We start from the raw sequence: 22500 nt of genomic DNA, 5'->3' as shown, positions 1-22500 counted from the left end.
CTGAGTGTGTGTGTGTGTGTGTGTGTGTGCAGATTAATGAAGGACTTTACATTAACGAGCTCCTAAAAGCAGACCTCGTTATGACAGTCATCATCATCATCATCATCATCATCAGACGCTTCACTGGAGCTCGATCTCTGTGTTCAGGTCAGTTTGTCGTTTTCACAGAAACACATGAAGCTGAAGTCAGAACCCTCTCTGACATCACAGCCAACTCACACTGTGATTGGTCGAGTGTGTAGAGGTGAGAAAGTGGGCGGGGTTTGAATTTCTCCCTCAGATATGTCTCTGTCACTTTTCATATGAACAGGTTGACACTGTGAACGTCTTCAGGAAACACTGAACGTGTGACAAGTTGTCTCCATATTTAAGACCTTTGCACACTGAGTCCGTTTTTTCGATTGTGAAACAAACTGTAACACACAGAAACCTTGCACACGGAGTCTGATGCATTTTTTTTTATTCTATGTGTTGCAAAAATTCGCAGTAAGGGACAAAAATGAAAATACACATTTCCTCTCCTGCTACTGTCCACTGGAGTTATTTATCTGTCACCACTCTCTGTCCCTATGTCTTGCAATTTGGCACCGCAGCTCCTGTCCTAGTGTACCAGAGTTTGTATTGCATGTAATTCTACTTCCTGTTATTGCTATAATGTGTAAGGCATGCAATATGTAGTTATGTGGTTATACTGGGGTAATTGGCTCAAGGGCGCCCTCTCTCAGAGGTAGCAGGTAAATGCCACTGCAGGCGTTAAAACATTGCCACTTAATGAGAGACGTGCCTGAGGTGAGTTGTTGATCATAGCACTGTGTGCAAATATTGTGTCTATATGTTCACCATATGAACATATATTCACTGTGTGTTATGGAAATGTAACTGGGATGAGTTACGAGTGGGTTAATTAATGCACTTTGTGAAACAGCTAGCTTTTATGATAAAATAACGTGCTGTTCTTTTGTAGCGTGCTGTGTGTGAGGCGCCTGTGTTGAGCCTACAGCATGACTGACCAGTACATATCCTGTTCCTGTTCAGAGAATAAAGGGTGGTGTAAAAGGGACGACGAGCCTCCTCATTATTGAATACACAACACAGATTCCGAGGGTTGCTTACCAGCAGTTACAGCGAGGCATAACTGAGTTCGGTTACACTAGGTCCTCTTTTAATCTGTATTTACATGCTTCTTTTAGGCAGATTAATATTCAATCAAGAACTCAACTTCCATTGTTATGCCAATGACACTCACCTCTGTGTCTATAAAACCAAGATTCCCCAAACAGGCTGGGGGTTGACATGCAGCAAAGGGCCGCAGGTTGGAATTGAACCCCCGGCTGCTGCGGCAAAGACACAGCCTTTGTACATGGGATGTCTGCTCCACTAGGTGAGCTAGTGGACAACTCTCTAAGGAGCCGAGCAGTATGTTACGGTTCAGTTCGGTTTGGAACGCATTGTTTCTGTTCCCACAGTGAGAGTTGTGGATGGTAGCAACAGAAGCGTTCCTTAGCGTCCCCATGTTTGGTCCCCCCTCTGTTGGGGTACCTAGCACACAGATCTGGTACTAAAAGGTGGAGCTAGAAACCCTGCAGTCTGATTGGTCAGTAGAGGACGGTCACTCTGGTTTTATGTAACCTCTGTTCATACATCAGTAAACTACAACTATAAAATGAAAGAGAAAAAAATAACTTCATTCACTGGGCCGACTGCCGGCAACTTTTAAGGTGGAACGTTAACTTGTAATGTTACTCAATGCATGAGTTGATGACGTGAATCCATCAGCACACCTTAAATTTCACTGTGACAACTTTGACCATCACTTTAGTTTTTATATGACACACACTTTTAGTAATGACTTTAAAAATATAGATTAATTTGGAGCGGATTATGTGAAGGTCATATATTCTAATCCTCACTTCCTGTGGGCTACAGCAACACTAAACCCCTGAGCTTGCCTGAGAAGGACTAAATGCACAAAGCTGCTATTTTTAAATATCCCATGGAGAGAGACTCTCACTGCAGCCTGTTCTATTTTGTTCTGAAAATGTGGGCGTGCAGCCTCGTTCTGTGGACGATAAACCAGGTGCAGACTTCCATCTGTGTCACCGCTGATGAGGAAATACAGTGAGTGCTGGACGTGAGTGACAACAACCCCGCCCACATTTAAGAGGACTGTCTGAACAGACCGAGGGTCTAGGTACCATGTCTGAAGGCTTACTGCTGGTTCCAAAGGGGCTGGACTGAAAGGGTTTGGTGGAGACGAGGTTTTTGATTTCAATTTACCTTTGACCAATCATGTCAGTAATGTCATTTTTATTCTTCACTGACTAAAAAAAGTTATTTTATTTTACCTATAATTGACTATTGAAATTCACTCTTTACCTGCATAAAAACTAAAGCAGGCTCATGCCTTCAAATTGCAGCGAGACCCATTTTAAATAGACCCTAAATAGACGAGGAGATGTATCAGTTTGTATAATTTGTGAAGCACTTTGAAACAGTGTTTTGAAAGGTGCTATATAAATAAATAAAGTTATTGTTATTATTAATGCTGTCAAAATGACATGTTAATTTCAATTAATAATCACATTGAAAATAACAGCGGCACAGTTGCAGCGGTTAGTGCTTAGTTTGCATGTTCTCCCTGTGTCAGCGTGGGTTTCCTCTGGGTGCTCTGGTTTCCTCCCACAGTCCAAAGACATGCAGGTTAATTGGTGATGTCCAGGGTGAACCCCGCCTCTTGCCCAATGTCAGCTGGGATAGGCCCCACCCCTTCTGCAACCCCCAACAGGATAAGCGATGGATAAACAAATGATAAAATGAATGAATTAAAAATAATGCATTAAAAATTAGCGCAGATTACTGCTTTCCCTGGTGCCCTTTGACCCTGTGTGTCATTGAAGGCCACGGTGTCTTTGTCACATGATGGAGGCAGACGAGACGACACTGCTCGGCCCCGTGAATGGAACATGTACATTTTAAAAAATCGCCCAGATGGAGCTGTTGATAGGAGCACCGTTCTCTGCAGGTTCTGCAAGAAGGAATTTTGAACCATCGGAAAAGGACAGAGGTGTCGTATCCGGCACAGATCGTAAAGATCTTTGAGGCAAAATTATAATGAATCATATTTGGCTATACTGATCAAACTGGCTCAACTAAACTCAGTCTGCTTCCAACGAGAGACACCTGTTTCTGTTCCAGCTGAGATTTCAGACCACCAGGAACCAGGAACGTCTCTCAGATCCATATCTGCATCCGCTAAAATAACTGATGGAAAGAGGAACGATCCATAATAATAATGGTAAAATATTCCCATGATGCACCTCTGTGGCCGAGTGTTTCTGCTGTTTCAGTTATAATAATCTGCTGAAACACACACACGCACGCACGCAGGCACGCACGCACGCACGCACGCACGCACGCACGCACGCACACGCACACACACACACACACACACACACACGCAGTCATTAAAGGCTGTCATTAGAGACGGTCAGTCATCCAGACACTAACTGTCTGTTTAAAACATTAATCCACAAACCAGACTACTTCATCCACCCTCCGTCTGTCTGTCTGTTCACCTGTCTCTCTGTCCATCTGTCTGTCCCTCCATACTTCTACCAGCATGTGGAAATGTTGACATGTTGCACTGTTCACTTTTGTCCTCTGCCCCGGTTCAGACTGTCAGCCGGAGGCCGACTCCAGTTCTGCCTGAGAGGCTGAATTTAGGACATTAATCCCCCACAAACAGAGACAACTAACATACATGATGACACATTGTTCTGTTTGAAGAGTTCACATCCTCCAGGGACCACATCAGACCAGAAACCTGAGCTCTGCTGTGAAAACAATAAACAGCAGAAGCTTCAACCTGCTGGATTTTCTGTTCCACTCCAACCTTTTATATCGTCACACATCAGATGGATCGATGGACTGAACATAGGGTATATTACCAGGTGTATTACCTGCATGTTACCTGTATATTACCAAGTATATTACCTGTATGTGTATTAACAATGTTACCTGTTAATTACCAGGTGTATTAACTACATGTTGTATGTTATCAGGTGTATTACCTGTGTGTTACCAGGTATATTACCTGTATATTACCAGGTGTATTACCTGTATATTACCAGGTGTATTGACTACATGTTGTATGTTATCAGATGTATTACCTGTATGTTACCAGGTATATTACCTGTATATTACCAGGTGTATTAACTACATGTTGTATGTTATCAGGTGTATTACCTGTGTGTTACATGTATATCATTTACCTCAAACAGTCGCAGGATGTTGGCCACCATGATGGACACGGAGCTGGCCGACGCTCCGATCACTCCCACCACCCTCTCTGGTTTACGGATGATGGGCGGCTCTCCGTTGGAGCAGCGGATGTCGGACGTGTCTTTCTGGATCAGCGCCTGGACGAAGGTGAGCGACTGCTCCAAAGCGTAGGTGTCTCTGGAGCAGGTGTCGAGGATGCGGGCCCCCAGGGTGATGTTGGGCAGCAGGTCAGGGTCGCTGTTGATCTGGTCCAGAGCGTACAACATGGCCTCCATACGGTGGATCCCCTTCTCCTTCTTCAGCTCTCCACAGGGCAGACCGTGGGGGCCGCGGGCGTGGATGGGGAACAGCCCACCCAGAGTGATGTCACCAGGTATCTTTATGGAGTGGGGGTGGAAGTGCTGGTGGGAGGCGCTCACCTGTACCACCTGTCCACCAATCCAGAGCCAGAGAGACAGCAGGAGGCGGGACCATAGTGAGGACTGATGAGGTGTCCGTCCAGTCCAGAAGAAGATGTGATGATGACAGTGGTGGAGGTGGAGGGGGGAGGATGTGGGGCCTGATGATGTCATACTGAGGTGATATTCAGGGGAGACTGTGCATCCTGCTGCTTACACCTGAGGAGACATCCATCCATCCATCCATCAGTTAAAAGGCTAAGAAAATTTTTACCAAATGATACATTAATGCATTTCCAGCAAATATTGAAATAATAAAGAGTCTTAATGAAACATGTGCAGTGTCACATGTTTAGTGTAAACTGTCACATGACCAGAGCTGTTTACTTCCTGGTTGTACCATGAGACGAGGATCAAAGCCAAACAAAAGGTTAGTAGAGTGTTAACATCAAGACAGGAAAGAGATTTTTGGTACACATTATCTTAAAGGTGTCTGATGTTAATATGTGCGTGTGCAATTACTCAGCTTTGCTACACAATACATAAGGCTGAATTTATACTTCTGCTTTGAATTGATGCCATAGCCTGACGTGCACCTCCCCAGAAATGTAACTACACATCTTTCACAGACCTCCTGCCTGTTTCTGTAAGCTGAAACCATTTCCCTCAGTGGAAACAAAGCTTGTATTTACTTTAATTTCACAGATAAGAAACAATTAATTGTGAAGACAATAAAGCCTCCACAAAATATAATTTTAAGTCTTGTGTGTGATTTATCCTGGCTTCATATGAGCAGAGGAAATCTGTGCTCATCGCCAGGCTAATGTATACAATGTAAAATGCCATAGGCTTGTGCTAATAACGTTAGCATGTTGTATTTGTGGGGAAAATGTGTCCAGATAAAGACAAGTGTTTGTCTGTGTGTGTTTAATGCGTGTTTGATGTGTGTTTAATGTGTGTCTAATGTGCGTTTGAATTGTGTTTAATGTGTGTTTGACTTGTGTTTAATGTGTGTTTGATGTGTGTTTAATATGTGTTTAATGTGTGTTTGATGTGTGTTTGATGTGTGTTTGACTTGCGTTTAATGTGCGTTTGATGTGTGTTTGATGTGTGTTTAATGTGCGTTTGATGTGCATTNTTTAATGTGTGTTTAACATGTGTTTGATGTGTGTTTAACGTGTATTTAATGTGTGTTTGATGTGTGTTTAATGTGTGTTTAACGTGTGTTTAATGTGTGTTTAACATGTGTTTGATGTGTTTAATGTGTTTAACATGTGTTTGATGTGTGTTTAACGTGTGTTTAATGTGTGTTTAATGTGTTTAACATGTGTTTGATGTGTGTTTAACGTGTGTTTGATGTGTGTTTGATGTGTGTTTAATGTGCGTTTAATGTGTGTTTAACATGTGTTTGATGTGTGTTTAACGTGTATTTAATGTGTGTTTGATGTGTGTTTAATGTGTGTTTAACGTGTGTTTTGAATCAACTAAACGTTACAGCACTTCACAGCTGCCAACTAGTGTTTTGGAGGTGTAACTGCAGAGTGACACAGACACACCACCGCACAAGTATAAATGCTCACAACCGCTCCCGCTTAAGGAGCAGGAAAGTCCATATAAGGAGGGCAGGAGTGGTGGATGGGTCCAACAAACCCTGGACTTTCACCCAGGAGCGGAGTGTTTCCTTCCCGAATGCCAAACCAAGATGTTTTATTCTAAAGCTAACCACGTGCTTTTGTTGATGTCCTGGTGTTGGTAGTGCGTCCTGGGACGTCAACAGCAGACGCAGAATGCAGCACGTCATATATTAACATAAAAGGCCACTGACAAAGTGGTGATATATGTATGTAGAAGGGTTTTTGATATGTAAAGTAGTCTGAATATGATAGAGCATTCGAGTGGTAAAGCTGTGGAACTGCCAGTGACAGAGTTTCAAATGTGTTAATAACTGTGGTGGGACAGATCAGTATTTTGATGACTGCGGAGGAGATAACGTTAATTCGGTCAATAAATGGAAGATACAACGCAGTATCCCACCGATCACTATTGTGACCAATCATAAAACACTTTTTAACCTGTTCCATGAACATTTTAAAGAATAATAACTGATTATGTCAAAAGAGTCAGATGACAGATGATTTGGACAGTTTTATGTCTGGGGAAAAAAAATTGGGATTAAAAGGGTTAATTAAAACTTGTCATGTTCATATATTAAACACAGAAATACTGAAAACAGTTTCTTTTGTTTAATTTCAGGTCTAATTATCTGCTCTCTTTATTGACTTTTTTACTTTATTGGCCTCAGAATTGATGGATGTTTGATGGCAACTGAAAATAAAAACAACAGTAAATTAAACATACAGCAGAAGGTGCATCGTTGAAAGTTTGTAGGGGGCGTTACTGAGACATTTTTTGAAACCAGAGTGCAAGACCCATATAATATCAGAATTTCCACCACTTCTGGTAAGTGCGCAAAATTTCATGAATTTTTGAGCGTCTTCAGACCCTCAAACGAGAGATTTATTTCTAGGAATATTGATAATAATAAGCCCTTCAATTTCAAAAGGGTCCTCGCACGGCGTGGTGCTCTGGCCCTCACCAGTAAATGTGGAATTACACTTAAAGCCTGTAAAGTATTTCAGATTAGAGAACTATGGGACAAGCAGTTATTGGATGGAGGTTCTGAATTCAAAGGCAGACGGACTTTAAAATTATTTCCAGTCATATGTGAATGTGATTGTGTGTTTTTTTTTTTTTTAAATCATCATTACCAACATTTATTGGACTAAACTTTTCATACAGACAGTGAAACTAAAGCCGACCAAAATCATGAATCATGTTTCATTACTTATACACAAAATGTATTTTCCAATATCCACGAACTCTTCTCTCGTTCATCCTCCACCTCCTGTAAAACACTGATCTGCAGCACAGTTTCTAAAATGCTGACACGCTGTTTTAGAAACTGTTGGAGACACTTTGAAGACAGAATGACGGCAACCTGTGTTCAGTTTGTGTGTGAACGGTTTTTAAAACGTACAAACCATCTGAAGGGACAAATGTGTTCAAATGAGAAAACTGTAATCTCATCATCACACTGTAAAAACCACACAGCAGGTGAACACTGAGGCTCAGCACAGAAGACGCTGCCCAGTGTTTCACATATACTCATTATTACACTGAAGGAACGACAGGGTCACATCTCAGTTATGTTATATATGATTCATGTTACAAACTGAAACTAAAAACAGGACACTGGTGGGATTCCAGTTTGGAATTATTAATATTCAATTTATTGTAAAAGAAAATATGCTGGGATTTTTAATATATTTCAATATGTGTCCTGCAGAAGTGCACAGAATTTACCGTCACTCTGTCTTGAATTTTTTAAGGGTTTTTAAAGCGTTACCATTAAAACTGTGCTGCAGATACACAGTGTTTTACACAGTGTTTTACACAGTGTTTTACACAGTGTTTTACAGGAGGTGGAGGATGAACGAGAGAAGAGTCCATGGATTTTGTGGGAAAGTAATGAAATATGATTCGCAGTTTGGTCGACTTCTGCTTCTATGACTGTGTCAACTGTTTTGACGAATGCATGTTAGTTATGATAATAATAATAATAATAATAGTAGTAATAATAATAATGATAATGATAATAGTAATAAAACACTGTGAAAGATAAATCAGTAAGAGCTGAATGATTATTGAAGTTACATTTTCTCTAAGTAGCTGTTATTTTCTGTCACAGCCGCTCTCTGTAAAGTCACAGTGAATCAGAGGTGTTTTTAAATTTTAAATTATTATTTCTGAACAAACCATGAAAAATAATCTAGAAAATATAGAAACATAAAAGAATCAGTAAAACAACAACATGCACAATGTCATAGTAATGTAATAAATAACAAGTAATAAAAATATATTTAACATTAATACTTATATATGTATTTTGAATATATATATTAAAATATAGACATAGATTTATTATATATTAAATATATGTTTATTGTCTCTCTGTGTGTGTATGTATTTGTTTATTTATTTATTTATATATATTTTATATTTTAAATAAATATGTATTTATATTAATCATTGTAATAAATAATAATTAATATCAGTACATAATATTAATATGTATATATATTTATTAAAGATATATTTATCATATATTTAATATTTGTTGTGTTTTTGTCTGCATTTATTTACTTCTTCATATATATTAAATTTAAAAAATGAATATATATATATCTATTATTCATTGATCTAATAAATAAGAAATATAGCAGTTTTATTAGTGATTGATCTGCAGATTGATCGATGAATGTTTTGGTTTGTAAAACATCTTTTAGAATAAAAAAATGCCCAAAGTGACGTTTTTAAATGTCTTCAGTTTACTGTGATGTAAAACTCAATCGATGATTAAGACGTCTAAAATCAGCTGTTAATTGATTTTCTGTTAATCAATAATCAATTAAACTCTGACACAAGAGAGGATGGAAATGTGTACGAATGATTGATATTAAATCTAAAATCAGCTGTGGATTGATTTCCTGTTGATCTGTAATAAATCAAAACTGACACAGAGTCCAGCTCAGTGAATATCGGATCGATATAATCAATAAACTCATCAGTTTGTTTAAATTACTCAGAATTTTTTTTTTTAATTAAATGTGACGTCACATCAGCAACTAAAATTTGGATCAGTGTGTGACATCAGTCCAGTTTGAAGTCACTGGTTTCAAACAGCAGCTGAATATAAACCAGTTCAGTTGTGTGTGAAACTCACCGGAGCGGAGTCCCGTCTCCTCCCGGTCCGAGCTCACTCCTGGACCCGCTCAGCTCCTCACGGCCGCCGGTCTGCTCCGGTCAAACGCTCCGCTGCTGCTCCCGGGGAAAGTTTGGGTTCACCTCCTGCTGCTCCTCCGGTCAGAGGAGGACTGAGGACCTGTCTGTCTGACTGTCTGTCTGTCTGTCTGTCGGTGTGTCTAATTAAGACATGCACATGGACATGTTGCTGCGCGTGTGTGTGTGTGTGTGTGTGTGATCTCAGAGTATAGCAATCCGATAGTGACCTCTGCTGATGACTGTGAGTCATGACTGTTCACCTGTTCAGATGTCAGACAGGTGTTCAGTGTTTACCCCTCATGTGTAAACTCACTTTGATCTTCTCACACACACACACACACACACACACACACACACACAGCTCTGAGTCCATACTCAGCTGAACTTTAATAACCACATTAATATGATCACAGACTCTGTGCTGCTCAAACATATCAAAGGACAACATGTGTTTATCTGCAGATGACCTGGCATGTCTCTACAGGTCTGGAATAGGTCTCTGCAGGTCAAGTCTCTACAGGTCTGGGACAGGTCTCTGCAGGTCAGGTCTCTACAGATCTGGGACAGGTCTCTGCAGGTTTGGGACAGGTCTCTGCAGGTCAGGTCTCTACAGGTCTGGGACAGGTCTCTGCAGGTCAAGTCTCTACAGGTTTGGGACAGGTCTCTGCAGGTCAGGTCTCTACAGGTCTGGGACAGGTCTCTACAGGTCAGGTCTCTGCAGGTCTGGGACAGGTCTCTGCAGGTCTGGGACAGGTCTCTGCAGGTTTGGGACAGGTCTCTGCAGGTCAGGTCTCTACAGGTTTGGGACAGGTCTCTGCAGGTCAGGTCTCTGCAGGTCTGCTTTGTGTCCTCAGAGTCCAGACTAAACATGGAGAAGCAGCATTTTAAAGCTCTCACCGCTTTTAAACGAAGACTTCTGTTTCCTGCTGCCTTTTATTAAATCAAATATTTGTTCATTTCTTACGCTGCACTGTAACTTTGATTGTCGTAGTTTTGTTTTAATTAAACTTCTATCCTCCAGCTCCCTCATGGTGTTACCATGTTGTCTGAATGACTCTGATGTTTGGTGTTGAGCATTTTGGATCACCTTGTTGCCGCAACGTGCTGTAGAAATAAACCAGGCTTTCTGTGTGAACGGCAGCCTGTGGATAATCCATGGTGACACCAAGTCTGTGTTGAGGCAGCAGTCAGGTTTAATGCATGATGGGAGATGGTGTCTGTTGATGCAGCAGAGGACTGAACCAGGAAGTGACATCAGTTTGTTACTGAGGTGTCCTACGATAGCAGCATCAGCAGCTGGAACCCCGCAACCGGACATGACCCAGCCGAGGTCAGGCCGATGCTGGGCCAGGTCATTTTGGTGACGTACGGTTGAGTCTAAAGAGCCTCTCTCTAACCTGGCTCCATCGCCATGGTGACAGATGCTGCACACCTCACCTGAATAACAAACAGTCCCTATTAACTGATTAATGATGGAGGGAGGGTCAGGCATTTTCCAAATGTCACTCAGGGAGGCTGAAGGAAAAAGATCTCAGGGAGAGTCAAAATTTAATAAAGCAAACAAAAACCAAAAAAACAAAGCTTTTATTATTTTACATAAATAGACTATATGATGCTTGTTAAAGGGATAGTGCACCCAAAAATGAAAATGCAGCCATTATCTACTCCCCCATATGCCAAGGGAGGCTCAGGTGAAGTTTTAGAGTCCTCACATCACTTGCAGAGATCCAAGGGGAGAGGAGGTAGCAACACAACTCCACCTAATGGAGGCTGACGGCGCCCCAGATTCAAACGTCCAAAAACACATAATTGAAACCACAAAATATCTCCATACTGCTCGTCCGTAGTGATCCAAGTGTCCTGAAGCCCCGACATAAAAAGTTGTTTAAAACCTCATTTAAACTCTGTTTTTAGCCTCATTGTGCAGCACAGGTGTGTTGCTACCTCCTCTCCCCTTGGATCTCCGCAAGTGATGTGAGGACTCTAAAACTTCACCTGAGCCTCCCTCGGCATATGGGTGAGTAGATAATGGCTGAATTTGTGTATGGCCTCTAATTTCCAGTTTGATTATATCAGTCAGGTTGCTGTGCTCTCTGGTCGATTCGTCCACGCCTGCTCTGAAAGAAACTTCCCATAAAAACAGATTTCATTTCAACAAAAACCTGAGTTATTACGTCTGTCACATGATTGTAGATTTATTTACAACATTTTATACAAAGGGATGTGAAGGTGTGGTGACAGGATGAGCACCTGCACAGGTAAAAGATGAGGATGTCAGACAGACACTGTGAAACTGGTGATCTGTAACTGACGAATCAGAGAGGTAATAACTAAGACTGATGAGACTCCATGAGCTCTTTAAGGCAGGTACAGAAGGCTGGAAAAGATCGGTAGGTGGGAACAGAACTCAGACAGCCCCGCCCCCTGCTGAGACTGGCCTGTGATTGGTTGGGGAATGTGGGCATGTCAGCACCAGTTCTTTACAATCCGCTTCCTGTTTCCATGGAAACAATCTTGTCCAACAGCCAATCAGCTGTCCGTCTGCTGTTACTCTTGTTGGCTGGAGTTGAATATCTTGGCTAACAGCGAGACGTTCGATTGGCTCTTCTGCTGTATGAGGCGGGCCTTGTCCAGGTGCTTCTGGGAAACAGTGTCTTTCCTCTTCTTCTTCTTCATCTGGATCTCCTCCTCCGTCTGACGCTGAGTGAAGTCCCACGTCCTGTCGTCCACCTGATGGCGACAAATAAAGTTTTACTACAAACACGAGACATCTACTTCCTGTGTGTCCGTCCTGAAGAGTGTCCCCCCTCTGTGTCTAACATGTTGGACAGATTTGATGTGAGGACAGACGCCGTCACACTCTGAACACACTGTACAGATGTGGAGACGCATCTGTGATACTGGGCTGTATGAAGAACAGGTGAGTTTACCTGTTGTCCGTCTCTCTGTCTCTTCCTCCTCAGCTTGTCCAGGTGAGCGCTCTTATCCACGTTGTTCAGGTAGAAGTTTGTTTCTCTCTTTGCCTGAGACACTTCAGTCCTGAGTCTCTGCTGGAGAACCGTCTGCTCGTAGGCCAGCCGCTCGCTCAGGTGAGTCCACTGGAACCTGTGCAGGTACTACAGACAGAGAGACAGACAGAGAGACAGACAGAGAGACAGAGAGACAGGACATAGATTGGTGACAGTGTGACATCAAATCCGGACTAGAGATAGATAGTCCTCATGGTCACCTGCTTCCTGCTGTGTGACATCACAGCAGTGGACCAGTGAAACCGTGGAGGACAGACTGTACCGCCTGTGATGTCACACCATTAACACCAGGTGAGGCAGAACAATGACAAACCTCGCCTGCACAGCTGACCAATCGCAGTGTGAGGTGGGTGTGATGTCAGAGTGTTTCGGGAAGTTACAGACACAGTCAGTCTCAGCTACAGTCCTCGCTCAGGTGAAATAATCAGGATGTATGACGTAACTGTGATGTCAGCTATTGCCGGGCGGACTGTACCTTGATGCACCAGAGGTCGGAGGAGAAGCGCTGGCGTTTCCTGCTTCCCATCGGCGTGTTGTGGAGAGACGAGGCCACTTTCTTTGCCACACGTTTATCTCGAAACTCCACCCACCCTTCAGTGAAGTCACACCTCCTCAACCCCGACTTCCTCTTCCTCCTCCTCACCTGTCCATCTGAGGACCAATAGTTCACTGATCAGTAAACAGGAAGCTACAAACTGTCTGAGGACAGAGGAGATGAGGACAGAAGGAGACGAGGACAGAAGGAGACGAGGACAGAAGGAGAGGAGGACAGGATGAGGACAGAAGGAGACGAGGACAGAAGGAGACGAGGACAGAAGGAGAGGAGGACAGAAGGAGAGGAGGACAGAAGGAGACGAGGACAGAAGGAGAGGAGGACAGAAGGAGACGAGGACAGAAGGAGGCAAGGACAGAAGGAGACGAGGACAGAAGGAGATGAGGACAGAAGGAGATGAGGACAGAAGGAGGCGAGGACAGAAGGAGAGGAGGACAGAAGGAGATGAGGACAGAAGGAGAGGAGGACAGAAAGAGAGGAGGACAGAAGGAGAGGAGGACAGAAGGAGACGAGGACAGAAGGAGACGAGGACAGAAGGAGACGAGGACAGAGGAGACGAGGACAGAAGGAGACGAGGACAGAAGGAGAGGAGAACAGAAGGAGACGAGGACAGAAGGAGATGAGGACAGAAGGAGGCAAGGACAGAAGGAGACGAGGACAGAAGGAGATGAGGACAGAAAGAGATGAGGACAGAAAGAGATAAGGACAGAAGGAGGCAAGGACAGGAGGAGGCGAGGACAGAAGGAGATGGGGACAGAAGGAGGCAAGGACAGGAGGAAATGAGGAAAGAAGGAAGCAAGGACAGAAGGAGACAGGGTGTGTATATATGTGTATATGTGTGTGTTGTTGTGTATTTGTACAGGAAGTACCCTCCGGCTGAAGGAAGACGCGTCCGATCTCTCCGTACACCGACAGCATGTTCCTCAGGTGTTTGGGGCGGAGCCTCGGAGGAATGTGACCCAGGTAGATGATCCCTGGAACACACTTCCTGTCTGGACAGGAAGTCACTCTGACAGATTTCTGTTTAGCCTTCTTCATCCCTGCAGCATCTTTATCACCATCCTCCTCCTCCTCATCACCTCCTCTCGCTGCAGCCTCCTCCTCCTCCTCTTCATCCCCATCTTCATCATCACCTCCTCTCTCTGCAGCCTCCTCCTCCTCCTCTTCATCATCACCTCCTCTCTCTGGAGCCTCCACCTCCTCTTCATCATCACCTCCTCTCTCTGGAGCCTCCACCTCTGTCTGAGCTGTAGTCTTCCTCTCCTCCTCCTCTTCCTCCCTCCTTTCCATCTCTCTACAAACAGACAGATTCACTCTGAGGTTTTCCTTCATCGTTCATGACAAATGGACAAAAGTTTGTGGACGCTGCTGATTTCAGGTTCTGTTTTTGGGATCGCTGTAGATGTCTCGTGTGTTGAACACAAACTTCATTATATATTTTTATTTTCTGTGAGTAACCATTTCCTGTCGCTGCCTCTGACCAAAGTTAATAACTGTAGATTGTTGTTATTTACTAACAAACCTTCAGAGAAGTTGCAGCATGTTACTGTAGCTGAGGCTCTGCTGGGTGCCACTACTCATGTTTACATTAATGACGTATTCCCTCAGCTGAGGATCGATTATAAGTCGATTATTGACTAAAGGAACCTGACCCTGACCAGGTGAGGATCGGTTACCATGGTGATGGAGGCATGTTAAAAGAAAACTCTTTACACGTCGTCACGTCAGTAACACACTGCTGTGACTTCATGTCGCTCTGCAGTGTTTCTACTCTGAAGCTGAACCAGTTGAAACAGACCTGAGATCAGTTAATTAACCAACAGCTGGAGGAAGAGTTTAATATTAACACACACTGTGTTCATAACAATAACAACAAATAATCTCACCTTCAGTTTGACTTTAAAATCCTCATCGACACTGCAAACACACACGTGCGGAACGTTTGTCGCGTCTCAATGACGAAAGCAAGCGTCGCGTATCAAAACTCTGCTGATACACAGCTTCCGGTTAACCCTTCAAAATAAGACTTTGGGAACTAAAAATAGTGCAGTTACTGCTCGGCTTATTAAAAGTTAAATACGTTTGTTTATGTATATAAATACATATAATTTTGTGTTTGCTTCCGTGTGTTTGTCACTTTACTCGGGGACACTGAGGCGGAGGGTGGTGATGTGCAGAAAACATGATCCTAGGTGAACTGTGACAGTAATAAATGTTCACTGATTATTGGAAACTCTGAAACAATAACGTGAGAATTTTTAAAAATAAAAACAAAGCTGTGACAGTTATTCACAGATACATTTATCTATAAAAAGTAGAGACTGTTCTTTACTTATGACTTCAGTTTTTTTAAATTAATTTAATTCATGTATTCCTTGACCCTCCCTTTTTAATGAGACATAGAATAAAGTGATTTTGATGAAATATCAATATTAGAAGCTCAGATTTGGTTATTGGCTTTTTCTGGCAGAAGCACGTTGTGTCCAAGGACTGAATCCAACAATAATTTTTGTTTTGCAGTGTGATAAATTGTGTAATTTGGGCTTTATTTTATTTTTTTTCTACAGAAAACATGCCTATCGTCTTTTCTAAAAATTGCCAAAATTACCAAAGTTTTTCAAGACAAAAAAAAAAAAAAAAAAAAATCAGTAGTAAAATAAATACAACCATTTCAATCTTTATGCCCCTCCTCTAAACCAAAATAAAAAACACAAGTACCTCCCTAAAAATTGATTTGACATATCCATTATCCATAAATCACATTTGATTCAGAGTTACATTTTAGATGACGATTTAAGCAAACCTGGTTGTTTGGTTGTTTACATTGTATTGCCTTACTAAAAATAAATAATAAAAACAAGTCGATTCCAATATTGTAGTTTTAAATATTTAGCTTATTTCCAGACAGTCAACATGACAATAGTGAAATATTCACACTCTCCCCACCAGACTGGAGACAGATGTGATACTGAAGGATGGAGGGAAATAAAATTCACTCGGAGTGGAATTAAACAGTAAATTAAATAAATAAAATATGAAAAATATCTAAGAGATTGTAGACACCTTGGAGGAGGATGGACGTCTAATTGTCTGACACAAAAACCTCTCACAGGAAACTAAACATTATTGTTCATCAGCTCCAACAACTCTTACTGTGAAAAGTCCGACCGGAAGCTGGTCTGAGCTGAACGGCATGCTGGGAAAACTGTCATGGAGGGATGTTTTGAAGCGGAAGCTAACGTTAGCAGTTAGAAGATGCAGAGGTCGGTGTCCAGTTTGTCTCTGAGTCCCAGTGTGAAGATGAAACTGGTCACGGCTGGTTTCCAGTTCACCGCAGACCTGCTGCACCTCAAACCGCTGCAGCTCAGCAAAGGTACAAAATATCTCCGAATTAATCCGTGTGTCAGTTTCTGTCTGTCTCCAAACTCATCATCATGTCCCGATTTTAAAATCCTTGTTTCTTGACTAACATAAACAACAAACAGGTGAAGATCAGTAGTAGAGAGTAACTAAGTACATTTACTTAACTACAGTACTTATGTGCGTTTTGAGGTACTTGTACTTTAATCTGTCTGTCGCTTTATACTTCTCCACATCTAACTATGATGCAATAATATCATAATAAAGGTCACATTGACCACACTGACTGTGTGCTGCTGCTCTACACACACTGATTATTATTGGATGTCACTGTGGATTAAAGAGGGTTGAATGTTTTGTGTTGCAGAGGCCAGTCTGTCCCAGCAGGAGGCGCTGGAGGTGCTGCAGGCTGTGAGGAGGGAGGGAGGAGGAGGTGATGAAGCAGCAGCAGCAGCAGCAGCAGGAGGAGGAGGAGGAGGAGCGTCGGCCTCTCTGACAGCTCTGGAGCTCCTGCAGAAGGAGGAGGAGCTGAGGAGCATCATTACGTTCTCATCTCAGCTGGACGCCATTCTCGGAGGAGGACTTCCTGTTGGGAAAACTACCGAAATCTGTGGAGCTCCAGGAGTTGGAAAAACCCAGCTGTGGTCAGACACACACGCACATGCACGAACACACACACACACACACGCCATCACCAGGTCACAGGCTCAACTGGTGGTGCGTTTACTGTATCAGCTGATAATCAGTGAAGTTAGAGACGATCTTTATTGATGACATCATCCTCTCAGCCTGCAGCTGGCGGTGGACGTTCAGGTCCCTCAGTGTTTCGGGGGCGTCGGAGGTCAGGTGGTCTACATCGACACCGAGGGAAGCTTCCTGCTTCAGAGAGTCGTCGATGTCGCTGCTGCCGCTGTACGACACTGCTCCTTATTGGTCGAAGACGACGAGCAGCGAGCCGCCATGGGGGACTTCACCGTGGAAACCATCCTGTCCAACATGTTCCTGGTAATGATGGCAGGTCGTCATGGTAACAGAGCCCTGTCACAGTCATGTCACCACACAGAAGCAGTTTATAATGATTCTGATTGGCTGTCTGTCTCACCTCTCTCAGGTACGTTGCCATGACTACGTGGAGCTGCTCGCCGAGCTCCACCTGTTGCCTGACTTCCTGTCTGACCACCCGAGGGTCCGCCTCCTGGTGATCGACAGCGTGGCCTTCCCGTTCCGGCAGCACTTTGACGAGCTGTCGCAGAGGACGCGCCTCCTCAGCGGCCTCGCCCAGCAACTCATCACCATGGCAACCACCCATAACATCGCTGTAGTAATGACCAACCAGATGACCACCCGGCTGCGGGGTAGCCAATCGCAGCTGGTCCCTGCCCTCGGAGAGAGCTGGGGCCACGCCCCCACCATCAGGCTCCTCCTCCACTGGTCGGGGTCACAGCGGCTGGCGGACATCTTTAAATCTCCAGATCATAAGGCGGCCACTGTCCAATACCAGATCACCTCGGAGGGATTCAGAGACGTTGACCAATCAGAGCAGCCGCCGAGCAAACGGCCCCGGACACACTCCGTCCAATCAGCTGCCAGCTAGAGAGACACCGGCTGCTGATTGGCTAGAGAGACCCTGATGAACACATGAACACGTGTCTGTGTGAAGATTCAGTCAGAGTGAATCTCAGCTGGAAAGAAAAGAACACAGATACAGAAACACAGATGCCTCATTGGCTGCTGGATTGTTAATCAGCAGTAACGCCATATTGGAGAGGTCGAGACTTCCTGTGAACAAATGACAGTAAACAGGAGCTGCAGTTTTACTGGACAACAAGAACTACAATGTTTATATTTCTCAACTAATGGCAGCAAGTGGGTTTTATATTCATGTGTTCATATGGAGCAGTGAGTGACAACAACCCCGCCCACATTTAAGAGGACTGTGTGAACAGACCGAGGGTCTAGGTACCATGTCTGAAGGCTTACTGCTGGTTCCAAAGGGACTGGACTGAAAGGGTTTGGTGGAAACAGGCCTTTAGGAACCAGCAGTAAGCCTTCAGACATGGTACCTAGACCCTCGGTCTGTTCACACAGTCCTCTTAAATGTGGGCGGGGTTGTTGTCACTCACTGCTCCGTCCAGATGATTGTCAGTGTCACTTTAACCCTGTTTAAATAAAGCTTATTAAAGTAAAGTAACAATAAAGAGCTATTCTGTTCTAAAAAGCTTTATTAGTTATTTCTGTGATGAGCTGCACATCTTTTCATTTAGGGACTGTTCTTTACTTATCAGAGGAGGAGGAGGGTGTGACTCTGTTTTTGTTTGTTTGCTTTACTTTCGCCGAAGCCACAAATATTAGTCCTTGACCCTCCCTGAGTGACTGGAGGAAAACCCATGACCCTCCATCCTCCATAAATGAGTTATTAGATTTCTAAAACTTACCCTCTGATGTTTGAAAGTTAAAAGCTGAAGATGAAATGCTGGAGTTTAAAAAGTCTCAGTTTTTCACTCTTGTCGTGCAAACGGTTTATTTTTGGACGCATTTTAAATGACACAGAATAAAGTGATGATAAACTTTTATTTTCGTCTCAAGTGATGTGTCCAAGGACTGTTGAAAATTTCAAAATCCATTTTTACAGTTTCTGGCTGCAATAAATGGTGTAATTTTGTTTTCTTTAACAATTGTCAAAAATATTTAAAGAAAACAAACCTGTTCTCCTGTTAAAGACATATTTATACATGATATAATAATAACAATAATAACAATACTATAGATTAATGTATATAAACATATTTATATAAACGAGCTGATGCATTAAATAGATGTAACTAGGACCTAGCATGTCTTTATTTTTTATTAATGTGTTTGTATAATGAAGTCATTTAAAAAATTAAGTACCGGAGGCGGCTGTGACGTCACTCCCGGTGCGGTGAGTGTCTCCGTCAGGACGCACCGGAGGAGCGGAGCTGAGCGGAGCAGCAACATGGCTGCAGATTACTGGGAGCCAGAAAGCCCCGAGACTCTGTCAGACTGAACCGAGCCAAAGACAACCCGGGACAGACCGGGACAAACCCTCCCGGTGAGTAACACACGCCGCCGAGCTTCGTGTGTCACCGGGAAACCGTTTTATTCCGACGTGACGGAGCAGCAGCTTCACAGATAAAGCCGCTCCGCCTCCGCTGCTATTTATATCACACCGAGGACATTTACTGCAGCACATAGACGGGTCCCGTCCCGTCCTCCACACACCGATACACTAACATGTAGACGGAACACACTCAGGTTATAGACGGGACCAGAACCGGAGTGATTTGTGACGTGAGACAGGAGCGGAGCTGTCCGTCGGTCCGTCAGGTGTTAGACTGTTACCTGTCTGTCACATCAACACCGACCTGCGGTCTGTACTCAGGGTTTCAATGTGATGATGAGGCTCTGCAGGTGATGAGGTGTGACCTCACAGCTCGGTTCTGCCAGCAAAACTTTATTTACAACCTGCTGACGACACACAAACACAAACATATTTATATTCTGTTGTGGTGTCTCGATTTGATTTAAAGCTTTTGTTTCAGCACTGAAGGCCGAACCATCGTTAGACTGAGGAGTTGAGTTCATGCCCCGACACTTCATTAGGGACTGTTCGTTACTCATGAGGGGGAGGGGTGGTGCACAAAGGAGGGGGCATGTCAAGTGTTTCTTTAAACACCGGGGAGGAATATACACATTTAAATGGACGTATTTTATATTTATTTTACCACAAATTTAAAAATTCCTTCAGAAGGCCTTTAAAAAATTCTATAAAACCTTTTTTTTTTTTAAAAAAAAAAGTAAAATTCTAGAATACTTCTTGGCTATTTTTTGCCATTACAGTTTTTTGGCTTTTTTTTTTTTGTTTCAAAATTTCTGTAATTTTTTTCTGTGGAAAAAAAAGGCTTTTTTAATTTTGGCGACTTCTTTATCCTTAAAATTAATTGTTTTGTGTAAAATGTCTGCTATTTCTATCCTTTATTTATTTATTTTTTATTTTTTTTGTTTAAATTTTTCTGGCAATTTCCTCTGGCTTTTTTATTTCGTGCAATTTTTTTTGTCTGTAAACATTTTTTGGCACATTTTTTTTTTTTAAATTTTTGGCAATTTTTACAGAAAAGATGTATGGAAGGCATGTTTGAATATTTTTGGTGATTTTTTTCTGTCTTCATTTTTGGCAGTTTCTAAAGAAAACAAGGCAGGTTTTCCTTAAAAGTCGCCAAAATTACATCATTTATCGCAACGAGAAACTGTAAAAACAGAAATTATCATTCGATTTTCACATTTCCGATGCTGCATGGACACATCATGATGGAACACTTCGGAATGCTTCAGAAAAATAGTGATATTTTATCAAAATCACTTTATTCTATGTGTCATTAAAAAGTACAGAACAGTCCCTTAAAGGTGCAGTCTGTAGGCTCAGGCTTATGTAGCCTGTGTGCCAAACATGTAGGAGAACTATGATAGATGACGCAGGAAAGCAAATGTCCCTGTCAAGAGTCAGTGTTTGGTTTGTCCCTTCTGGGCTACTGTAGAAACAGCATAGCGATCTCTGTAGACAATACCTTGCTAGATATGTAGATATAAAGGGCTCATTCTGAGGTAACTAAACACAACGATTTTTATTTTCAGGTGATTAAACACTAAAGAAAACATGGTTATGAATACTGTACTCCATGTCTGCTGACAGACGCCCCTGAATCCACACTGGAGCTTTAAAGAGCAGCAACATGACATCAGCTGTGATGTAACGGCCGACTCTGAGACCACACTGTCAAATTTAAATCATTTATTTAAAATCGTCGAGATCAAAACCACATTTCAGTCCTTTCTGAATTCAGAATTGAAATGGTGACATCACTTATATTTTGGTATCCTAGCCTTCATTTCCTGTGTTTACCTGTCCAGGTGTGGTCTCCAGGCTGGCTGCCCCGCCCCCCTCAGCGTCACGCCCTCCCCTGCCCCCCCGGCCCCCCCTCATGGAGAGGATGAGGAAGATCAAACGGCAGCTGTCACTCACTCTGGGGAGGGGAGGGGCCGGGGGAGGGGACAGGACGCTGAGTGACACCATCAACCAGGAAGTGACATCACACAGTGACTCAGGTAACACACACATGCCCACCCTCAGTGCCCCCCGATCCCCCGGGTACTTAAAGGAGAAGTTCACTATGTTCAGTGTTGATGGTGTGTGTAGTTAGTTAGAGCTGAGTTTTCCTTCTTACACAGCCGTTACCTCAGTTCCTACATGTACCAGGATGCATTGCACCTGAGCTCCTGATGCTCAGCCCCTGAATACTTGCCAAACCTGCCCAGCACGTGGAGGCGGGTGTTTTAAACGCTGATCTGTTTACAAAAAGTAGAGGCGTCTGAAATAAATTACTGAACTGTTCGACAGGAGCAGTGACATGAAAACAACATGAATATAATAACACTGTAGTGTCATGAACAACAAACAGACCTCATGGGCCGCGTCCTCCAAAGTGTTTCTTCTGAGGCCGGCGTATTTTCATACTTCCACACCGGTGAGAGTCGTGGCCGGAGGCTTTATGTTTTCAGGTTGTCTGTCCGTCCATACGTCCGTCCCATCCTTGTGAACAAGATATGTCAAGAATGCTTTCCCTTGAATTTCGTCAAATTTGGCACAAATGTCCACCTGGACTAAACAATGAACTGATGAGTTTTTAGCTGTCAAAGGTCAAGGTCACTGTGACCACTGTTTGATGTTTCCACCACAGACAGTCCTCTTAAATGTGGGCGGGGTTGTTGTCACTCACTGCTCCGTCCAGCACTCGCTGTATTTCCTCATCAGCGGTGACACAGATGGAAGTCTGCACCTGGTTTATCGTCCACAGAACGAGGCTGCACGCCCACATTTTCACAACAAAATAGAACAGGCTGCAGTGAGAGTCTCTCTCCATGGGATATTTAAAAATAGCAGCTTTGTGCATTTAGTCCTTCTCAGGCAAGCTCAGGGCCCGTATTCACAAAGATTCTCAGAGTCCTCTGGATTAGAATA

At 43.1% G+C, this 22500-nt stretch overlaps 4 protein-coding genes across 5 annotated transcripts in view; 2 read left to right on the top strand and 2 right to left on the bottom strand.

Moving 5' to 3' along the window:
• The window catches only part of grm6a (glutamate receptor, metabotropic 6a), a 32284-nt gene extending 22715 nt beyond the window's left edge, over window positions 1-9569 (bottom strand). Inside the window, exons 1-2 of the mRNA XM_050065020.1 lie at window positions 9463-9569; window positions 4272-4898 (exon numbers count right to left, since the gene is read on the bottom strand). Coding sequence (XP_049920977.1) covers window positions 4272-4853 — 582 coding nt within the window. The 5' untranslated portion in view covers window positions 4854-4898; window positions 9463-9569. The remainder of the gene's footprint in view (window positions 1-4271; window positions 4899-9462) is intronic.
• A 2096-nt stretch (window positions 9570-11665) lies between these two features.
• Window positions 11666-15077, bottom strand: abt1 (activator of basal transcription 1). 2 transcript variants are annotated; one of them, XM_050065399.1, is made up of 6 exons: window positions 14990-15077; window positions 14301-14397; window positions 13973-14258; window positions 13026-13201; window positions 12452-12637; window positions 11666-12251 (listed from the first exon to the last, which is right to left on the bottom strand). In XM_050065399.1, exons 2-6 carry the CDS (start codon window positions 14391-14393, stop codon window positions 12069-12071), a joined length of 924 nt encoding a protein of 307 aa, XP_049921356.1. In that variant the 5' UTR covers window positions 14394-14397; window positions 14990-15077; the 3' UTR covers window positions 11666-12068. The 2 variants fall into 2 exon arrangements, with proteins under 2 accessions (XP_049921356.1, XP_049921355.1); XM_050065398.1 differs by having other exon boundaries at window positions 13973-14397.
• A 1218-nt stretch (window positions 15078-16295) lies between these two features.
• rad51c (RAD51 paralog C) lies at window positions 16296-18424 on the top strand. The gene is made up of 4 exons (XM_050065397.1): window positions 16296-16476; window positions 16831-17107; window positions 17252-17468; window positions 17575-18424. The coding sequence occupies exons 1-4, from the start codon at window positions 16359-16361 to the stop codon at window positions 18055-18057; spliced, it is 1095 nt and encodes a 364-aa protein (XP_049921354.1). The 5' UTR covers window positions 16296-16358; the 3' UTR covers window positions 18058-18424.
• Window positions 18425-19353: 929 nt separating this feature from the next.
• cdk16 (cyclin-dependent kinase 16) overlaps window positions 19354-22500 on the top strand; it is an 18124-nt gene continuing 14977 nt past the window's right edge. The window contains exons 1-2 of the mRNA XM_050065392.1: window positions 19354-19536; window positions 21393-21587. Coding sequence (XP_049921349.1) covers window positions 21464-21587 — 124 coding nt within the window. The 5' untranslated portion in view covers window positions 19354-19536; window positions 21393-21463. The remainder of the gene's footprint in view (window positions 19537-21392; window positions 21588-22500) is intronic.

Source organism: Epinephelus moara, chromosome 16, assembly GCF_006386435.1.
Source record: "Epinephelus moara isolate mb chromosome 16, YSFRI_EMoa_1.0, whole genome shotgun sequence".
NCBI classification, from domain to species: domain Eukaryota; kingdom Metazoa; phylum Chordata; class Actinopteri; order Perciformes; family Serranidae; genus Epinephelus; species Epinephelus moara.
Note: the sequence above shows the minus strand (reverse complement) of the source record. Positions and strands in the feature narration are given on the sequence as shown.